The sequence below is a fragment of the Neoarius graeffei genome, chromosome 27 (genome assembly GCF_027579695.1).
Source record: "Neoarius graeffei isolate fNeoGra1 chromosome 27, fNeoGra1.pri, whole genome shotgun sequence".
Lineage (NCBI taxonomy): Eukaryota > Metazoa > Chordata > Actinopteri > Siluriformes > Ariidae > Neoarius > Neoarius graeffei.
In genome coordinates, this window is record NC_083595.1 from 26,286,854 (window position 1) to 26,308,212 (window position 21,359).

Genomic DNA, 21,359 nt, shown 5'->3' on the forward strand with positions numbered 1-21,359 from the left:
CAACTTTTTTGGAACATGTTGCAGGTATCAAATTCAGAATGAGTGTACATTTACAAAAAACACTAAAGTTTGTCAGTTTAAACATTAAATATCTTGTCTTTGTATAGTATTCAATTGAATACATGTCAAAAAGGATTTGCAAATCACTGCTTTCTGTATTTATTTATGTTTTACCAAACGTCCCAATTTTGTTGGAATCAGGGTTGTATGGATGTATACTGCATGTAGATAAATGTGTGGGGCAACAAAGGTTTCCTGTACATGAGTAATTAATGTTAAAATACATAATGTAATATAAAAAGATTTTACATTGGTGGATACTAAGCTCTACCCTACTGGTAATGTCCTTACTCTACAAAAAGTAAATGTCAGACCGTGAAAGCTAAAGCAAGTCCACTACAACAGGTACAATTCCTAAAGCCTCACTCACAACCCGCCGTACGTGCTGCTACAGGCGGTCTATGGTAAAAAATTTGGTAAAACCGTGCTTGAGACTTGCATGTGTTCAGCGCCGTAGAAAGTCGCAGACTGCCCGTGGAGACTTTTGGTCCTGCACATGCAAATTCTACGGGTCTTGCGACAAATCAAGAACGCATCCACTACGTGCGGGACCCGTACTCCTTTTGTACGCCTGAACCAAGTCAGCAGCACGGCTAGTAGGGGCTTTTTGCAATGACAGTAAGACGCATGAGTGACGCACGGTCATTGAATGAGTGACGTGCCTCAGAAATACTACAAAAGTATTCCACACTTGCTATATATATATGTATGTGTGTGTATATATATATATATATATATATATATATATATATATATGGATGGGGAGGAACCAAGGAGCCGATCATGTAGCGTGTAGCATTGTAAAAGGGAAGAAGACCACCTCATTTGCTATTTTTATTTGAGTATATGTTAATTTACCATGCAAATGTCAAATAATAAAACAGGAGTATAAGGGAATAATGCATTTTATTACATTGTAAAAAAATCCCAACTAAATAGCCCAACAGTTTGAGCACTGAAACACACGCTGACTCCAAGCTGCTGTCCTGCTCCTGCTGAATGGTGGGACAGGGTGTCGGGATGTCCTTGTCCTTATCACTGAGCATGGCACAATGGCCTGACAGCGATGATGGGATTGCAATGTCCTCACTTCTGGGCATCGTTAGCTGAAACATACATGAAAATCAGCATATGTAATATTAATTACACAAGCATATAGATACTGAAATGAATGTTTAAAGCATGTGTATTTATCTGTGAAAATACCTCTGGCGGGGTGCTGTACCTTCTGCCAGCTTGAAGGCATACTTTTCCCTGTCCGTGCAGGGCTCGCCGGTGCTGCTACCATCATCATCAAACTCTTCCTCCTCCCCTCCCTATGCTGTTTCAGGCTGGGTTGCTTCACTTTTGCTTGTTTCCTCTTGGGTCCCATTTTCAAAACTTTAAACTGAAAATTTTTTAAATTTTCCCACAAAATATCCATTGTTCTTCAGTTGAAAGACAGATGCAGAATGCTGCAGACACGCTGGTTTTATACCCACTCCTGGCTTGCATCACACGCAAGTTATGAGTGATTGTAACGTGCTGATCACGTGTCACACATGCTTCACAAGTGCGGCCCGAACTCGTAGCGCAGGAAACTGGTAAAATGCAAGTCTCACACACTCCACACTCACTGAACACACACTGATCACGTGCGTCAGACATACGCTTTCCACAGGCTAACAGCACAATTTTTCCCACGCCTCGAGGAAGTCAGGTGTGCAACCTGTACTTAACAAATACTTTGCCCGTACTCCTCCCCCATCTTTCCCCCGGGTTCACTGCGACCCTGCAGCATGGCTGCGAGCTACCAAACCCTGCGACTGGCGTGTGTCCAAAACACTTACAGGGGGTTGTGAGTGAGGCTTAAAATGCAGACACTGACCATAATTTTTGCAAAGCAGAGGACTTGTGGTGACCCCTGTACATGTTCTCACCTAATTTTTCTTTCTCACTCTCTCTTCCTGGACTCTTATTCATCATTGAGGTCCTTCTCTTCGAAGTGCTGCTGGACTGAGACCGAGTGCTCAGGTCTTCATTCACATCTGAGAGAGAATGAGGAGTTATGGTACCAATGAGTATCACAAAATATGGCATACATACAGATTAAAATTGTGTAGTAGCTTTGCAAAACCATTCACAGGATCAAATTTTCTAATAAATGTACTGTATGTAGTTCTGAAAACTACATGATTTCCTGAACTGAAATATGTCTTCTTTTTGCACATATCTCAACTACAAGGAATGTTACAGAGTTTAGAAATCTGATAATCCCTAAAAGCAAAAAGAGAGAATTTTAAGTCAATATCTCAAGTTTCAAGTTTATTTGTATAGCACCTTTAACAATAGACATTGTCGCAAAGCAGCTTTACAGAATTTTAACGACTTAAAACATGAGCTAATTTTATCCCTAATCTATCCCCAATGAGCAAGCCTGTGGCAACGGTGGCAAGGAAAAACTCCCTCAGATGACATGAGGAAGAAACCTCGAGAGGAACCAGACTCAAAAGGGAACCCATCCTCATTTGGGCAACAACAGACAACATGACTACAACATTAACAGTTTTAACATGAAGTCAGTTTCGTTGATGTCATAACTCTTCATTGATGGAAACTTGAGTGCAAAACTGTTCATGACAACTGCAGTCCTAAAGTTAGCAAGTCAACTGTAGTCCTCAACCATAAAAGCATTACTGTAAGTGTCCAGAGCGTCTTCCAAGTGTGACTTTCAACTGTCCATATGGGGCCATCCTCCACAGGAACGATGTGATGAGACTCCAACCACACACAGGGCATCAGGATGGATCAGGCAGGTCCGAGGAGCATTAGAGGTCAGCATCTTAATCCCAGAATTGACATGTAACTCAGAGGGACAGATTGGGGGGGGGGGGGGGAACACAGGTTGTTAGATATGTCCAATGTCACCTGAATAAGTAGGAACAGTATACATTTTGTGCTGAGTACAAGCAGGGACTCTGGCAAAACTAACTATGACAGCACAACTAAAAGGGGAGAGCCAGAAGGTAACATAGGCATGAGGGAGCCCCGGGACATAAAGCAGCCAGCCACTACACCGTCAACAAACTCGAGTGAGCAAGCAAGTGGGGACTGACAGCATCCATACATCCCAGTTTACCAAAACACTCTATGTCTGAGGACCCTCCAGATCTACACCTTTACCTCATAAACACCATTAACAAAAGGCTTGACTAAACAGATATGTTTTCAGCCGAGACTTAAACGCTGAGACTGTGTCTGATTCCTGAACACTACTTGGAAGCAGGGCTTTGAACCAGAATTTTTTTCCAATTGGTTCGTTCCGAACAGAAACGGAATTTTAACATTTCCAGTTTTGGGTTCCACCATTAAATAGACGTTCCCGAACCGGTTAGAACAAAAAAATTTCGTTCCCGGAACGGTTAATTACGTTCCCTGTCAGCTGTTTAACAAATGGCTATAAAATTATGTCTGTCTCATCCAGCTTAAGCCAAATGTAGGCTAATTCTATTAAAACCTTCATTAAATAAGACAAGAAATAATTCAAAACAATTATTATTTCAAATGTTGGCGATTTGGATTCTCAGTATGTCTTCCCATCTACACAAACAGAAAAAGTGCCAAAAATGAAAGATAATTCGTTTAGGCTAGTCAGGCCCTATAGAGGGCTACCGCATGACGTCACCGCGCCGTGAGATTTTGTTAGGCGCCATATTGGAAGACCAAGTACACATCTATGCAAGTACATACATACATACATAAAACAAACTACACCTGAAATGTAGCCAGGGCCGGTTCTGCCCTAATCTGGACCCGGGTGCAACATCGCGCAACCCCCCCCCAAAAAAACCAGTCTAAATCAGGACAACCATCACATAACTATAAACATTTTATATCAACTCTTTTAACTAAATGGGCTATAATAAATAAGCCTGCAGGCAGCCACGGCGGGCTGCCTCAGAAAAGTAACCATTCAATGACACAACTGAAAGCCTGCAGCCACGGCGGGCTGCCTCAGAAAAGTAACCATTTGTCCTACCTTAAAACTCGTTTTGCATTTTCTGCCTCCTTTTTTGTATTTTCGACCCTCCGTTTATTTTCTTTCCTTTTCTGAAAACCCGATTTGTGTCCAGACATTTTGTTCTGCTACCAACGAACTAACTCGTCAGGTCTCGTCTCTCGAGCCCGCGATGATTCCCGTGGGAAGGGCAACAATTGATACATTTTTACAAACAGCCAATAGGGAGGTTACAACGTTCAGGCTCTTCTTTGCTCAGACACTCAGTAATGCACTTACTCACTTATTATCACGTGGAGACGTGATAGTAGTCCACCTTCCCGCTCTCTCCATTCAGTCAGCGAACGTCACACAGGAAGTGAACCCCAGCGGGTCATAGAAACTTGCGCAGGAGAAGAATTACTTTTTTTATTTGTAGGCTACGGAAACTTTGAGGAACGAAATAAAAACCGGTATTAACCGGTTACCATTATTTTTAATAAGCGTTTCTGTTCCGGAGCATAAAAAATAATAAAGTTTCTGGTTTCGTTTCTGTTCCATGTGAAATAGAAAAAGTTCCCGGTTTTCGTTTTCGTTCCTTGAACCGGTTCAAAGCCCTGCTTGGAAGGCTGTTCCATAACTGTGGGGCTTTGTAAGAAAAGGCTCTGCCCCCTGATGTAGCCTTCACTAAACGAAGTACCAGCAGATAGCCTGCACCTTTTGATCCAAGTAGGCGTGGCGGGTCATAAAGGACCAGAAGTTCGCTCAGGTACTGTGGTGCGAGACCATTCAGTGCTTTAAAGGTCAATAGTAGTATTTTATAATCAATACGAAATTTGATTGGGAGCCAGTGCAGTGTGGATAAGACAGGGGTGATGTGGTCATATTTTCTAGTTCTAGTAAGGACTCTTGCTGCTGCATTTTGAACTAACTGGAGATTGTTTATGCACTTATTGGAACATCCAGACAGTAAGGCATTACAATAATCCAACCTGGAGGTAACAAAAGCATTAACTAGTTTTTCTGCGTCGTGTAGTGACATTAAATTTCTTATCTTAGCAATATTTCTGAGATGAAAGAAAGCTATCCGGGTAATGTTATCAATGTGAGTTTCGAATGAAAGACTTGGGTCAATAATCACCCCGAGGTCTTTTACTGCTGCATGTGAAGAAACAGAAAGGCCATCCAGAGTTACGATGTAATCAGAAAACTTACTTCTAGCTGCATGTGGTCCTAGTACAAGCACTTCAGTCTTGTCATAGTTAAGCAGAAGGAAGTTAATACTGTAAGCATCCAGTGTCTAATGTCCTTCACACATTCCTTAATTCTCTATTAAGCTGGTGTCTCTCATTAGGTTTTGCAGAAACATACAACTGTGTGTCATTAGCATAACAGTGGAAACTAATACAATGTTTACGAATAATATTACCCAGAGGTAACAGATCAAAGAATATTCATGTGTTAGAATGGCCCAGTCAAAGTCCAGACCTAAATCCCATTGAGCATCTGTGGCAAGACTTGAAAATTGCTGTTCACAGACGCTCTCCATCCAATCTGGCTGAGCTTGAGCTATCTTGCAAAGAAGAATGGGCAAAAATTTCAGTGTCTAGATGTGCAAAGCTTGTAGAGACATACCACAAAAGACTTACAGCTGTAATTGCAGCAAAAGGTGGCTCTACAAAGTATTGACGCAGGGGGGCTGAATACTAATGCACATCACAGTTTTCAGATTTTTATTTGTTTAAAATTTTGAAGACCATTTAGCATTTTCATTTCACTTCACAATTATGTACTACTCTGTGTTGGTCTATCACATAAAATCTCAATAAAAAACTTTTAAGTTCATGGTTGTAAGGTGGAAAAATGTGAAAAAGTTCAAGGGGTATGAATACTTTTGCAAGGCACTGTACAAGAGAAAAACATACCAACAGACATCGAAAAACTGGAAAAGAGACACGTTGGAGATGTAAAACTTCCGCGTTAGCGAGCGACAGTTTGTAAACAAACATGGCCGTGAGGTTTGCTTCATTAAAAGCGGAAGATTTTGAGAGAATTTTGGCTGCCAGGTCGCTCTGTTGTGTGTAGTTGTCGATGTTAATTTTAAAAGTAACGAAGTAAATTACACAGGGGAAATAGTAATATTCGGCTTGACTGTGCTAGCATTGGCCTTCGCCAACACTACACCGGCTGGAAGGTAACTGGACTGCCGCACTAACAGCACTGAGTCGTGGTAAGCTAGCATTTGGCCTTTGAAAATGCTGATATGAAGAGTGTGTATGTCTAATAATAATAATAATAATAATAATAATAATAATGGCTTCTTTTGTGGTTTGTCAGACATATTCCATTCAGCTACTCGTCTTCGACTCGTTCAATATCATGCTAGCTGAATGGACTATATCTGATAGACCACTCAAAGCCAGTCAGTATTATTTAAATAAACTGACTTGATTAGGCTTTTGTCCGGCACAGCATATAGCTACAGTATGTAACATAGCTGACTGGTTTTAATTACTGTGTTTGTCACACTTGCTCTTTACCCAATATTTGCTGAAACAAGATTACAAGTAAAAACAAACTAATAAAACATTTCTACACAAGTTTTTAAATATATTTATGGTTTCTTATGGCCAACCATAGTATCATATAATGGGATTTCCAATTGTATACAATAATAAATCACAATAATAATCATAATAATAATAAAGTGTTGCCAGGCAAAACAAACCTCGCCCGGTAGCACTTATGATGAATATGAAGAAAGATATCGTAAAAAAATTATTTTGACCTTTTTGGTGACCTTGACCTTGTGTTCGAACATATTTGGCCAATAAACATGGTTCTGATTCTGATTTGCACACTGTATTGCTCTCAGCCAATCAGAACACACCATACTGCTCTCAGCCAATCAGAACACACCATACTGCTCTCAGCCAATCAGAACACTTCTGAATGAATACATCACGAAAAAACAATTTTGACCTTTTTGGTGACCTTGACCAGATGACCCTCAAAATGTTGGCAGTTTTATTTGAGACCAATGCCCATCTGTCCTGAAAGTTTCATGAAGATTGGTCCAGCCGTTTTCCCGTAATATCATTAACAAACAAACAAACAAACAAACAAACAAACAAAGAAACCTCACTGAAAACAATACCTCACCCCCCTGGGCCCTGTACTACGAACGGAGGTCAACCTACCCAGAAGTAACCCAGGGTCCCCCCGCTAAACCGGGGTTGACAAAACCTGGTTATCTTGTTTGGGGTTAAACGGTACTACGACGCCAGTTATGAAGTTGATTTGTTGAACCTGGTTTAACCTAATCAGGGTTAATGTGCGTTCACGTTAAAGGGGAGGTTATCAGCGCAAATCCCCACTGTTCACAATGGCACGCTCGCCGTGCTTCACGGAGGAAGAATGCGCTGTCATAATGCAAAGCTACAAGGAGTTCAAAACAACATTAAGAGCAAAATCTAACACAGCGGCTGCCAATAAGGAGCGGCAAGCATGTTGGCAACGAATTGCCGATCGGGTAAATGCGTAAGTACATTCTCCCTTCTACATGTTCCAGAACAGAAGTATAGGATGAGAGAAAGCTTCATGATCAATCACAAGTCACAGAAAATGGTCCTTCGACGTGGCCCCAGTCATATATAGCTTGTTTAATGTCCGAAAAATCCTGAATAAAATTTGGTTTGGTAAATTCATGGAGTAGCCTACTTAAGCTGGTATGTGCACAGAGTCACATGAATTAGGATGACTGACTGTTCAGTCCCTTTGACTAAGTTGGTGTATGTCCTGTGAACATTTCAGAGGCAACAGCAGTGCCAAACGCACCTGGCAACAGGTGAAAATGAAATATAAAAACATCATTCATAATGGTGTGTGTGTGTGCGCGTGCAAGCAAGCATTCATTTGCCTTTTATTTATTCAAGTTTTATCTGTTTGCCTAATAGTTCAAATTGTTTTGTATATAGTTTATATTGTTGTTGTGTGATATTAATGATAATATTGTGGGAAAACTACTTTGCACGGACATTCATTTAATTTATTCTATCGTCATTTTGTTTGTTCTATTTTTGTGTATTTTATTTATTTATCTGTTTGTCTAGTTGTATCTATTTTTCTAATATATTTTTTGCATTAATAGTTTGTTTTTTCCTATTAAAATAATCTTGTGTTCTTGTTATAACTTTATCTATTTATCTGACTGTTTAGTTGTATCTATTTTTATTACAATTTCAATATTTTTAATATAGAAAGTTTGTTTTTTTCTATTAAAATGTTCTTGTCTGATAACTAGTTCTTGTGTTATATTTATTGTAGTTGTATCTATTTTGTATCTCAGACTTAAATATTTTTGTAAAACAAGTGTTTTTCTATAAAATATTCTTGCGTTCTTGATAACTATGTTCTTGAGTGGGTTCTTTTTTTTTTTTACAGAAAAGCCGTTCTGCATGGACATTCATTGAAGCCCTCATTGTTTTTTAATGGTTATTTATGAGCGTTTAGGGGTTACAATAATGTAAGTCTAGGTTGCTTTATATAAAAGGTATGTCCAGAAATATTGATGTCACTGTCGAAGCAGAGGGATCTGGCTTCTTTAGACGCTGTCTTCTTAAAACTGAATAAATATTTAAAAAGAGCCAAATGAGCCAGTCTTTTGAACGGCTCTTTTCAAAGAACAGATCACAAAGATGCGGATCCCATCAAAGAGCCATAAATCCCATCTCTAATCTGCGCTCCGATATCGCACGGGTCATCCAGGTACGCTGGCATTGTCTCTAGAGGAAATGTCGGTGGAGAGGTGGTGTTTAAAAAGGGTGTAGTTAATCGGAAACCTCGGGTTAACCAAGAACATAACCTGAGACGAGCAGGTTTGAGATGCAGCGTAAGTTGCCATGGCAGCATACCTCGGTTTGAACATAGCCAACTTTCGTAGTATGGGCTAATCGGGAAGTTACGCTGCACGTGATCAAGTTACTCTCGAAGTTACCCTGGTAAGCCAGAAAACCCGCTTCGTAGTACAGGGCCCTGGTGGACTCCATCCCAGGCGAGGTAATAACAACAACAACAACAAAAGCATTATTTTGTCCAGAAACACCATTAAATTAATATATTTTAATGAGTTAAACACACACCTCCTTTCCAAAGTGCCCTTTTAAAACCCCTTAGCTTCTGTGTAGTTCTCATTTTTTTAACCTTGTCAACAGCTTAAAGGAGCTGACTCACCCTTCCCAGAACCCAGTGTGTCGTTTTTGTTTTGAAATCATGCGACAGCGCCTCTGTGGCCACCCTTGAGAGGGCTGAGGCCGGTTCTGGTCCATTACAACAGAAGAACCATATGAAAACAGAATGGATCGGTCGAAAGATTTTAAAATATAACTACTCTGACAAAATATCTTCCAATTTCACCTTATAATGTATGATCTGTGACGTAGGATGTCGCTGCATTGTTGTGGATTATTTTCCAAACAGTGGAATATCAATGGTTGGCAAAATGCCGAGTTGCAACTTGGCGCAGAGGTTTCTGGGAAAGGTGAGCTAACTAGTTTAAGATGTGTGAAATATTTGTCTTCCTAGAAAAATATAATGAATAGCCCTGGGAACTTTTTATCTACTCTGAGACTCAACCTATTTCTTGTACAAGCTCTAACAAGTACTCCAGGGAAGTGCAAGTGAACTGAATTTCATATACAAAACCACCTTTAGGCAGTTGTGATTTTTATAGAAAAAATCTAGAGAATGAAGAAAAACCTTTCCTTTGTGCCCTGCGGGCATTTTGGTGATATGCAAATATGCTGAAAAAATTTCTAAATGCCTCAAAACAAAAGAAGATGGTTAAATCGGGAAGATACAAAACATCATGCTCTGCTGAAAAGCTATTATTTATACAGTTGTTGTTGTTGTTTTTAATTGCCAACCATGATAACCTCCTCTGTGCACATCTGGCAATGCAATAAATTATAATAAGGGTTATATAAGACACCAGTCTTTCCCACAGATGTAGGGTTTAACAAGCCCACGCATGATAAGTTCCTCTTTCCCATTAGCTACTTCAAGGCGCTTATAATGGTCTCTAAAAATGGATTCTCGAGGGAAAGGGGTGGGGGAGGATGTTGGGGGAAATTGGGGTTATTTGCATGGAAGTGAAATGTAATGAGAGGAGGCTACAATGTCTCCTGCCTTCCTCTTCCCTGATTTTCTAGTCATATCCTCTCCCCCTTAAAAACTAGCAAAATATTGCCGGCCATCTTTACGTCAGTGGGAAAAGTTGTATTGACTAAATTGGAAGAAAAAGAACAAAAAACTGAAACTATTATATAGTTTTATGGACTCTGGTGCTCGTTTCTCTTGACAAGGCTAAATGGACAACTTGACTCTATTACCTTTTTCACATTTGCTTCGTAAAAATACTTTTTTTTTCTTTTCTGCCCATCAGTCATAAAAAATAGCTACTGAACCTAACTACTGCAGAGCAGAACCGTTCCCTATCACATGCATCACATGCTACCAGTTTGACAAATTAACACTCCACATAATCCTTTCTTTCCATTTCATTTAGAATAATTACCCATTTTTACAGCATTAGCCTTATTCTTAATCCATAGCCAATTTCCAATTGCTGTCCAAGTCTATCTTTCTTGCATATGTACACATTATATTTCATATTATTTATGAAAGGCTTATGCTTAAGTTCTCTCCAAAGACACACTATTTCTAATTTCTCATCTCCTTTCTTCTTCTCACACTCTATTCTTCTCTTTCTTACACAAATCAAGCATGTTCCTGAGGTAAATTGAGGTGGTGAGAGTTTTATAAATTTCTGTCAGCAAAAAATCTGATCAGCAGATACTCTAAGCATGCAAATCAACATTTTTAAAAAATCTGAAGATTGAGCATTAGTTTCATGTCTCCTGAATCATTTTTGCTGAATTTCTAATTTTCATCACTCCTATGGAGGACGGCCCTATATGGTCAGTTGAAAGTCGCACTTGGAAGATGGCTCTGGGCTCTGAACACTTACTGTAATACATTTATGTCTGAGGACTACAACTGACTTGCTAACTTTAGGACTGCAATTGTCATGAACAGTTTTGCACTCAAGTGTCCATCAATGAACAGTTTATAACTTCAACAAAACAGACTTCATGTTAAAACTGTAATGATTTTCCTGGTTACACAGTTATACTTTGTGACTATATAGAACACAGTTATAGAAGCAAGTTATTTATAATCATGCTATCTGCTATCACCCAAATGAGGAGGGGTTCCCTTTTGAGTCTAGTTCCTCTCGAGGTTTCTTCCTGTCATCTCAGGAAATTTTTCCTTGCCACCGTTGCCACAGGCTTGCTCAGTGGGGATAAATTAGGGATAAAACTAGCTCATGTTTAAAGTCTTTAATTTTCTGCAAAGCTGCTTTGCAACAGTGTCTGTTGTTAAAAGTGCTCTACAAATAAACTTGACTTGATTAAGTTACAGCATGAGGGCTAGCACATGCGTAGTACATGATCACTCCACTGCATAACCAAATGCCATTTTTTGCCATACATATGCTCTACCTATATGGCGAAAAGTTTATGGACACCTGACCATGACACCCATAGGTGCTTGGTAAACAGCCTATTCCAAATTGAATACCCTCTTTGCTGTTGTAACAACCTTCACTTCTGGGAAGTATTTCGAGTAAATTTTGCTGTAAGGCTGTGAGGATTTCAGCCAAAAAAAAAAAGCGCAAGTGAGGTCATGCACTGATGTTGGATGAGGAGGCCTGAGGTGCAGTCAGTGTTCCAGTTCATCCCAAAGGTGCCCAGTGTGGTTGAGCTCAGTGCAAACCATGTCTTCATGGAGTTTGCACTATGCACAAGGGCAAGGTCATGCTGGAACAGCTTTGGGCCTCTTAGTTCCAGTGAAAGGAGACTAATTCTACAGCATACAGAGACATTCTGGACTGTTGTGTGCTTCCAACTTTGTGGTAACAGTTTTGAGAAGGGTGTGATGGTCAAGTGTCCACAAACTTTTGGCCATATTGTGTATAAACTGTAATGATGCACACAATTCAAATATCATACAATGTGTTATAGTGGTGTCTTGATATTATACATTTTCGATACAGCAAATACAAGTTGTGCCTGTCTAAGATTTCCATTTTTAATTGATTAATACAACCCCGATTCCAAAAAAGTTGGGACAAAGTACACATTGTAAATAAAAATGGAATGCAATAATTTACAAATCTCAAAAACTGATATTGTATTCACAATAGAACATAGACAACATATCAAATGTCGAAAGTGAGACATTTTGAAATTTCATGCCAAATATTGGCTCATTTGAAATTTCATGACCGCAACACATCTCAAAAAAGTTGGGACAAGGGCAATAAGAGGGTGGAAAAGTGAAAGGTACAAAAAAGGAACAGCTGGAGGACCAAATTGCAACTCATTAGGACAATTGGCAATAGGTCATTAACATGACTGGGTATAAAAAGAGCATCTTGGAGTGGCAGCGGCTCTCAGAAGTAAAGATGGGAAGAGGATCACCAATCCCCCTAAAGGCCAATTTATGCTGACAACCCAGTCCTCGCAGACGGTGTCGCAGATAGTGTCTGCGTAGCCCCCCCACCTTCGCAGACGCTCTGCGCGCACCTCCCAAAAATTGTGACCACCGCAGAAGCCTCGCAGACAGCGTCGCAGACAAGAGGGCTCTGATTGGTCCACTCTACATCCGCTGTACATGCACTTCCACTTCCCTACTTTCCCGGTTTGTTTTGTTTTCACGACCATCATTTTTAAAAACACGAGCGAAGATGGAGCAGCATGAAGAGCGGTTGATTGAGGAAGTACGTACATCTATACGACTCCAGTTCTAGTCATTATAAAAAAAAAAGTTCTAGTCATTATAAGTAACCGGAGGATAAACACTCCACTAACCACACCCACCAACTACTCCTAGCGGCTTCGCCGCCCCCTTGCGTTGTGGCGGTGAATAACATCGCACACGCCTATAACTCCCCGCTCAACAATAAATTACAACTGTCTGCGAAAAGCTATCTGCGAAAGCCTTGTCGCAAGAGCATGCAGAGGCCTTAATTCTGCGCCGACAAATAGTGGAGCAATATCAGAAAGGAGTTCGACAGTGTAAAATTGCAAAGAGTTTGAACATACCATCATCTACAGTGCATAATATCATCAAAAGATTTAGAGAATCTGGAAGAATCTCTGTGCGTAAGGGTCAAGGCCGGAAAATCATACTGGGTGCCCGTGATCTTCGGGCCCTTAGATGGCACTGCATCACATACAGGCATTCTTCTGTATTGGAAATCACAAAATGGGCTCAGGAATATTTCCAGAGAACATTATCTGTGAACACAATTCACCGTGCCATCCACCGTTGCCAGCTAAAACTCTATAGTTCAAAGAAGAAGCCGTATCTAAACATGATCCAGAAGCGCAGACGTCTTCTCTGGGCCAAGGCTCATTTAAAATGGACTGCGGCAAAGTGGAAAACTGTTCTGTAGTCAGACGAATCAAAATTTGAAGTTCTTTATGGAAATCAGGGACACCGTGTCATTCGGACTAAAGAGGAGAAGGACGACCCAAGTTGTTATCAGCGCTCAGTTCAGAAGCCTGCATCTCTGATGGTATAGGGTTGCATTAGTGCGTGTGGCATGGGCAGCTTACACATCTGGAAAGACACCATCAATGCTGAAAGGTATATCCAGGTTTGAGAGCAACATATGCTCCCATCCAGACGACGTCTCTTTCAGGGAAGACCTTGCATTTTCCAACATGACAATGCCAAACCACATACTGCATCAATTACAACATCATGGCTGTGTAGAAGAAGGGTCCGGGTACTGAACTGGCCAACCTGCAGTCCAGATCTTTCACCCATAGAAAACATTTGGCGCATCATAAAACGGAAGATACGACAAAAAAGACCTAAGACAGTTGAGCAACTAGAATCCTACATTAGACAAGAATGGGTTAACATTCCTATCCCTAAACTTGAGCAACTTGTCTCCTCAGTCCCCAGACGTTTACAGACTGTTGTAAAGAGAAAAGGGGATGTCTCACAGTGGTAAACATGGCCTTGTCCCAACTTTTTTGAGATGTGTTGTCATGAAATTTAAAATCACCTAATTTTTCTCTTTAAATGATACATTTCTCAGTTTAAACATTTGATATGTCATCTATGTTCTATTCTGAATAAAATATGGAATTTTGAAACTTCCACATCATTGCATTCCGTTTTTATTTACAATTTGTACTTTTTCCCAACTTTTTTGGAATCGGGGTTGTACAATAATTGATCAGTAATAACAGTTTTCACATGATCCATTCAGACTCTTAGCAGCATACTGTATAATGAAGCAGAATGTCACATCCGTCTATGCTAATTCACCACCACGCAACCATAGCGCACCTTCCGCTGTATCCTAAGAACTCTTTCTCATTTATCATAGTTGCTTCCTGTCCGATCACATACACTCACTGCAAAGCCTTACCAATTGTTGCCTCTCATGTCAAGTCTGAGCTGTGGATTACATTTTGTCAATACTGTGTATGAGCCTTGCTTTCCTGTTAGCAACCGCTGTGTTACATGTTTTGATGTGGACATCCAGCTAAGACTGCCTGAAAGTAACGTGGTTGGTGCAATGGAAGTAAAAACCAGCCTATGACCTATAGTGGCATGCAAGTTTGGACACCCTTGCTTAAAATGAATTTAATGTCCTTAAACCCCAATTTTTTCCTTGAACAAAGCAACAATCATTATGTTGATTGGCCATGTGTTTTAGAATAATCTTTATTGTCATTGTACCGGGAGATACAACAAAATTGAGGGTGCTCCCACAGAGCCACCATACACCAGAAAATAAAATGCACATAAGAGACACAGAATATACAATAAAAAACGTCAGGGAATAAAAACGTCAGGGAGTTAATTATAGTCTCTCAAAATTGAGACATAAAATGTGCAATTTGCAGATAAAAAGCAATAAATATAAAGTGCTTAAACAAGAAGCGGAGGTAGATTTGTTGGTTGTTGGGGTGGAGGTGTTTATGTGAGTCCGTTTGTGAGAGAGTGTGTGTGTATGTGTCCGTTGTTGTTGGCAGTCCTGATGGCCCATGGGAAGAAGCTGTTTGTCAGTCTGCTGGTGTGGGACTTTATTGACCTGAAGCGTCTCCCCGAGGGCAACAGATCAAACAGGGGGTGGGCAGGGTGTGAGGGGTCTCCTGTGATGGCTTTGGTTCTTCTGAGGCAGCAGGATGTGGAGATGTGTTCCAGGGTGGGCAGAGGGCAGCCGATGATTTTTTGGGCGGTGTTTATGACCCTCTGCACCGCCTTCCTATCCACAGCTGTGGACCCTGCGTACCAGACACCCAGACAGTACGTCAGCACGCTCTCCACAGAGGAGTGATAGAAGGCCAGCAGCAGCTTAGTGTCCAGGTTGTTCTTCCTGAGAACACGCAGAAAGTGCAGCCGCTGCTGAGCCTTCTTTACTAGGGCCCTGATGTTAAAAGTCCAGGTGTGGTCAGCGGAGATGTGGGTGCCCAGAAACTTGAAGGTGGTGACAGTTTCCACCCGTTCTCCATTTATGAGGAGGGGGGCGTGGTCCTGTCTTTTCTTCCTGAAGTCCATGATGAGTTCTTTTGTCTTTTGGACGTTCAGGGTCAGGTTGTTCTCTGAGCACCAGAGCGACAGTTTCTCTACCTCAGCCCTGTATGATGTCTCGTCCTCACCACAGATGAGTCCAACCACGGTGGTGTCATCCGCATATTTTATAATGTGGTTGGTTGGGTGGGTTGGAGAGCAGTCATGGGTGTACAGGGCGTAGAGTAGAGGGCTCAGGACACATCCTTGAGGGGACCCAGTGCTGAGTGTGAGTGTGGAGGAGTGGTGGGGACCGAGTCTTACAGTCTGTGGGCGACTCGTCAGGAAGTTTTTAATCCAGTTGCATATGGGGAGAGGGATCTGTAACTGCATGAGTTTGTTGAAGAGAATGTCCGGGATGATAGTATTAAACGCAGAGCTGTAGTCCACGAAGAGCATCCTCACATAGCTCTTCTTGTTCTCCAGGTGGCTCAGCGCTGTATGGAGTGTCAGGGCGATGGCATCCTCCGTAGACCGATTTGCCCTGTATGCAAACTGGTGAGGGTCGAAGGAGGGAGGGAGGCAGTCTCTGATGTGCTGGGAGACCGATCGCTCTAAACACTTCATAATTACAGACGTCAGGGCTATTGGTCTGTAATCGTTGAGGCTGTCTATGGCAGGTTTTTTGGGGATGGGGATGATGGTGGAGGCCTTCAGACATGTGGGGACGGTGGCATGTGTCAGGGAGAGGTTAAAGATCTTGGTGAGGATCCCTGCCAGTTGGTCTGCACATGCTTTAATCACCGCCCCTGGGATATCATCCGGACCAGCAGCTTTCCTGGGGTTCACTGCTCTCAGGTTTTTCCTCACCTCGTGCTCCAAGAGAGAAAGAGGTGGGGTGCTGGAATCAGGGGGAGGCAGTGATTGGAGGTTTGTGGTGGTGGTCTCAAACCGGGCAAAGAAGTTGTTCAGCTCCTCTGCCAGTGTGCTGCTGCTGGGGGAGGCGGGAGGGGTTTGGCCTTTGTAATTGGTTAGGGCCTGGATGCCCCTCCACATCTGTCGTGGGTTGTTGTCCTCCAGGTATCCCTCTATTTTCCTCTTGTAGGAGTCCTTGGCCTGTTTGATGCCCCTCCTCAGATCAGCTCTGGCGGTGCTGTAAAGAGCTCTGTCCCCCATCCTGAAGGCCGAGTTTCGGGCTCTGATCAGGGTCTGGACTTCATTTGTCATCCAGGGCTTCCTGTTTGGGAAGACCCGGATGCGTCTTTCCTCTGTGACGTTTTCTACGCAGCATTTGATGTAGAAGAGGACAGACTCGGTGTATGTGTCCAGGTCCTGATCCTCAAGGATGCTCCACTCTGTGCAGGCAAAGCAGTCCTGCAGTTGGAGGAGAGCATTTCCAGGCCAGGCTTTGATGGTCTGAGTGGCTGGTTTAGTTTGCCTTCTGAGGGGGGCGTAGGCTGGGAAGAGGAGCAGAGAGAGGTGGTCTGATTGTCCAATGTGGGGGAGGGGGGGGTCGCTCTGTAGGCATGTTTGATATTTGAATAAACATGATCAAGTGTATTTTCTCCCCTAGTTGCACACTTGACGTGCTGGTGGAATTTGGGGAGGACAGACTTGAGACATGCTTTATTAAAGTCCCCAGCGATGATGTGAACGCCATCCGGATGAGCCCTCTGATGTTTGTTTACGATGTGTAGCAAAAGGCCGAGTGCCGTGCTAATGTTAGCATCGGGAGGGATGTAAACAGCGGTCACGATGGCTACCGTTAGCTCCCGTGGCAGGTAGAAAGGTCAGCACTGGACAGACATGGCCTCTAGACCATAGCTGATCCAAAAGGCCATAAATTAATGGAAAATCAATAAAATCAGCCGATTTTCACGGAATCTGACGAGACTGAACTGGAAGATCCCAAAGGGGTGCATGACATCGCACGTGTAACAATCCAGGTATCAATTTCATTCATGTGCACAGCAGTGGTTAGACCAATCTCGATATGGAATCATGTTTTGGAGAGAATTCTGATAGTGATTGGGATTCTTGTATGTCAGATGAAGGGGCAGATGATTATCAAGGATATTCCGGAGTGAACAGTTATCTTTTCGAGCCCCCAAGAAAAGAAACTGCCAGTTCACTTAGTTCACGAAAGTCTCACTCACCGCTGATAGCACACCACCAGCCAGAGAGAACTGGAAACACAGTTTGTGGATTTTTATTCTAAGCTGGCCACTGCAAAATATAGGGAAAATATTTACATGTACCTCGATAAATGCAGAAATATAATATTTAAAACTTACACTTATTCGGTGTAATTACTGAAAGAAAATATGACATGGGAATAAATCGACGAACTGTCCAAATGTCAGATCAAATGTCATTTATTAAGTAAATGGATTTCTTTTTTGTTCCAATAATTCCCATGTGGTCGTTCTGGTGGTGATAAACACTTGATAAATCAGATTTATTATTAGTAGGCGACACGAAATCTGCCTGCTTCATTTGCACAAACCTCACCCACTGTCATTTTAGATTAGTGTCATTTCTCAGAAATTTGTGAACTGAATGTCCTGTTGTATATGAATTTGAACATCCAAACACAACACAGTGCTTTCCCATTGTTATTTTTGTAAGATTCCAACAACAATATCCAATTTCAGTGAGTAAACAAGCACAGAGTCAGATGAACCGAAATGACCCAGATAACTGGGGTTCCATGCGTGACATCATGCGAGATTAGCCCTGGAGCAAGGAGGCTGCCTTTTTCCGGGATCCAGATGCCACAATTTATCGATAGTTTTGTGCTTGATAATAAAATTAAAAATAATTAATATTATTTTCCCCTGGTTTATTAATTCATTTTGGCCGTTACTAATGATATATATTCATTTTAAAGCATTGCAATAAGGCATTATATACACTTTAAAATGTCTGTTATTGTGAATAGTTAAGTGAGCAGAAGATGAACTGATCACCAAAAGGCATAAAGGTAAAGACAACACATTTCTTTAATATTTTGGGCAAGATTAAATTTTTTATTTCCATCATTTACAGCTACAAAATGCCAAAAAAATGAAAAAAAAAAAAGACCTGAAGTAAAAGTTTGTGCACCCAACATGGTCAGTACTTAGTAACACCCCTTTGGCAAGTATCACAGCTTGTAAACGCTTTTTGTAGCCAGATAAGAGTCTTTCAATTCTTACTTGGGGGATTTTTGTCCGTTTGTCCTTGCAAAAGGCTTCCAGTTCTCCAAGATTCTTGGGCCGTCATACATGCACTGCTCTTTTGAGATCTATCCACAGATTTTCAACGATGTTTAGGTCAGGGGACTGTGATGGCCAAGGCAAAACCTTCAGCTTGTCTTCTTGAGGTTTTCTATTGTAGATTTTAAGGTATGTTTTTGATCAGTATCTTGTTGTGGGACCCATCCTCTTTTTAACTTCAACTTTTTTTTACAGATGGTGTGATGTTTGCTTCCAGAATTTGCTGGTATTTATTCGTATCCATTCTTCTTTCTATCAATGAAATGTTCTCTGCACCACTGGCTGCAACACAACCCCAAAACATGATTGATCAAACCCCATACTTAACAGACCCCTTGAACATGACGTCATGCATCACGTGATAATTACACCTAGGGGTCAAACAGACACCGTCTTTCGTGTAAGCAAGGCTTAATCTGTCTTCAATATGGTTCATTTTTGCATTGTTTTTGATTGTTCAAATCGAGAAAAAGATAAAAGGTATTACCGTCTCCCCACTATCAAGAAAAATATTAATAAAGAGAAGCAGATGCTTCATGAGCAACAAAGAAATGAGTGGTTAAAGAGAATACAACAAGAGGAGCTAAGCCTGAAAACTCGAGAGAAATTCGCAATTGTATTTAAAATGTATTTTAAAAAATAGAAAGTCGGAAGCGAGTATGGAAAAGTTTGCTTAAGAATCTCATTTTATTTTTTCTGTTCGCATTCGAGTTAGCTTCTTCATGAAAGTGTTTGATTTTCTTACAGGTGAAGCAGCTTCCTTATTCGACACGGAAAATCGAGACTGGTTTCAAACAACTCGGACATAACTCAGTAAAAAACCCAACAAGGAGCGACATGTGCAATATATCCTGAAAGTACAGAAAAGATTAAGAGCAGAGAGAGCTTTCAAGGACTGGATAGCTAAGGGTATAACAGCCTTATGTAGTGTAATGAAAGATGAAAAATTGCTCAGTTTTGAAACGCTTAAAACGACACATTTATTAGAAAAACAAGACTTCTACCTATACCTGCAGCTGCGACACTACGTTGATACGAAGATGAAAAACGTAACAAAAACAAACACGTTTGACTGAATTGTTTACAAAAGCCTATAATTCAGAAACTATTGATAGAACTATTTCATGTTTGTATAAGGGACTGTTGAATTTGAAACCACATTCAACTTTATATATTAAAATAAAATGGGAGAAGGAAGGAGGCATAACTATATCTGAGGAAGAATGGACAACAATATGGAAGTATCAATGGATGTGTACCAGCTCACAGAAGTGGAGGGAATTTGGCTGGAAAAGCCTGGTTAGGTACTTTATTACGCCTTCTCAGAAGTCTCACTATGATAATAACTCCCCTGTCTGTTGGAGGAACTGCGGAAATCAAAGTGCAAACCATTACCATGTTTTCTGGGACTGCCCGGTCATGAAGGACTATTGGAGAGAGATGCACAATGCCCTACAGGATATTTTCAAATGTGAAATACCCCTCGAGAGTAAGACTATGTTTTTTGGACACATACCTGAGGAATGGCCGAAAAGAGATAAACATTTAATAAATATCTTGCTGGTGGCCTGTAAAAAGAGTATTACCAGGAAATGGTTATCACAGAAGAGCCCAACTTTAAATATATGGATGGACATTACAATGGACATTTATAAAATGGAGAATATGACAGCTTTTGTTAATCACAAATTGGAGAAATTCACTTCCCACTGGGAAAACTGGGTCAAATATGTCACGCCCCATAGGCCTGATTTTATTTTCACAAACCAGTGACTGTACTGTATAAAAAGGATCACTCCCTACTTGTACATAGTGGGTTTTTTTGTTGTTTGTTTTTTCTTCTTCTTCTTCTTGTTTGTTTCTCTTTTCATTCTTCAGATACAAAGCAAAAATGCTATTTTGGCATATGGGGCAGACAACAAATGTAAGATGTACGAACATATGATGTACCGGATGTGAATGTCTGATTCTGAATGTCAATAAAAAATAAATTAAAAAAAAAAAGAGCAGAGAGAGCTGGAGCTTTGTTTCTGTTATCAAAGGAACACAGTCCTGTGCAAAATGTCACCATGGAGTCAGAGTGTAGTAATGACCCTACAGTTCGAGAGAGTTCTACACAAACACACTGAACTTTACAACAGCTGCATGTGAAATGGAAATAAATCGACTAAGGCAGGAAAAACTATTCCAGATAAAATTGTTATTGTCCGTTACACACTTATCAACCTGTGTAACTCAGTTGTGCCTTTTGAATCGAGAATAAATGAAGAGGGAACTGAACATTAACCATTTATTGAAATTATTATTGCAAATATGATTATAGTTACTATATGATTATAGCTACAACTGGAATGTGCTGATTCTGTTAGCGTTTGTAATTATTGTACCATCCACTATTAGATAAAATTAAAATAAAATCTTACAATATTGTTTGAAAGTCTAGAGCAAGATAATTTGTTAGTTTGCAA

At 40.9% G+C, this 21,359-nt stretch overlaps 1 protein-coding gene across 3 annotated transcripts in view; it reads right to left on the reverse strand.

Annotated features, from left to right (window-relative positions):
• Nucleotides 1–21,359, reverse strand: part of cep89 (centrosomal protein 89) — a 452,909-nt gene that overhangs the window by 406,507 nt on the left and 25,043 nt on the right. For 2 of the 3 annotated variants that reach the window (XR_009651712.1, XM_060911314.1), the window contains exon 8: nucleotides 1,980–2,087. The exons of the other annotated variant lie outside the window; for it this stretch is intronic. Coding sequence is in view for 1 of the 2 variants with exons in the window: in XM_060911314.1 (XP_060767297.1) it covers nucleotides 1,980–2,087 (108 nt within the window). In the remaining variant the exon portion in view is untranslated. The remainder of the gene's footprint in view (nucleotides 1–1,979; nucleotides 2,088–21,359) is intronic. 3 annotated transcript variants of the gene reach the window in all.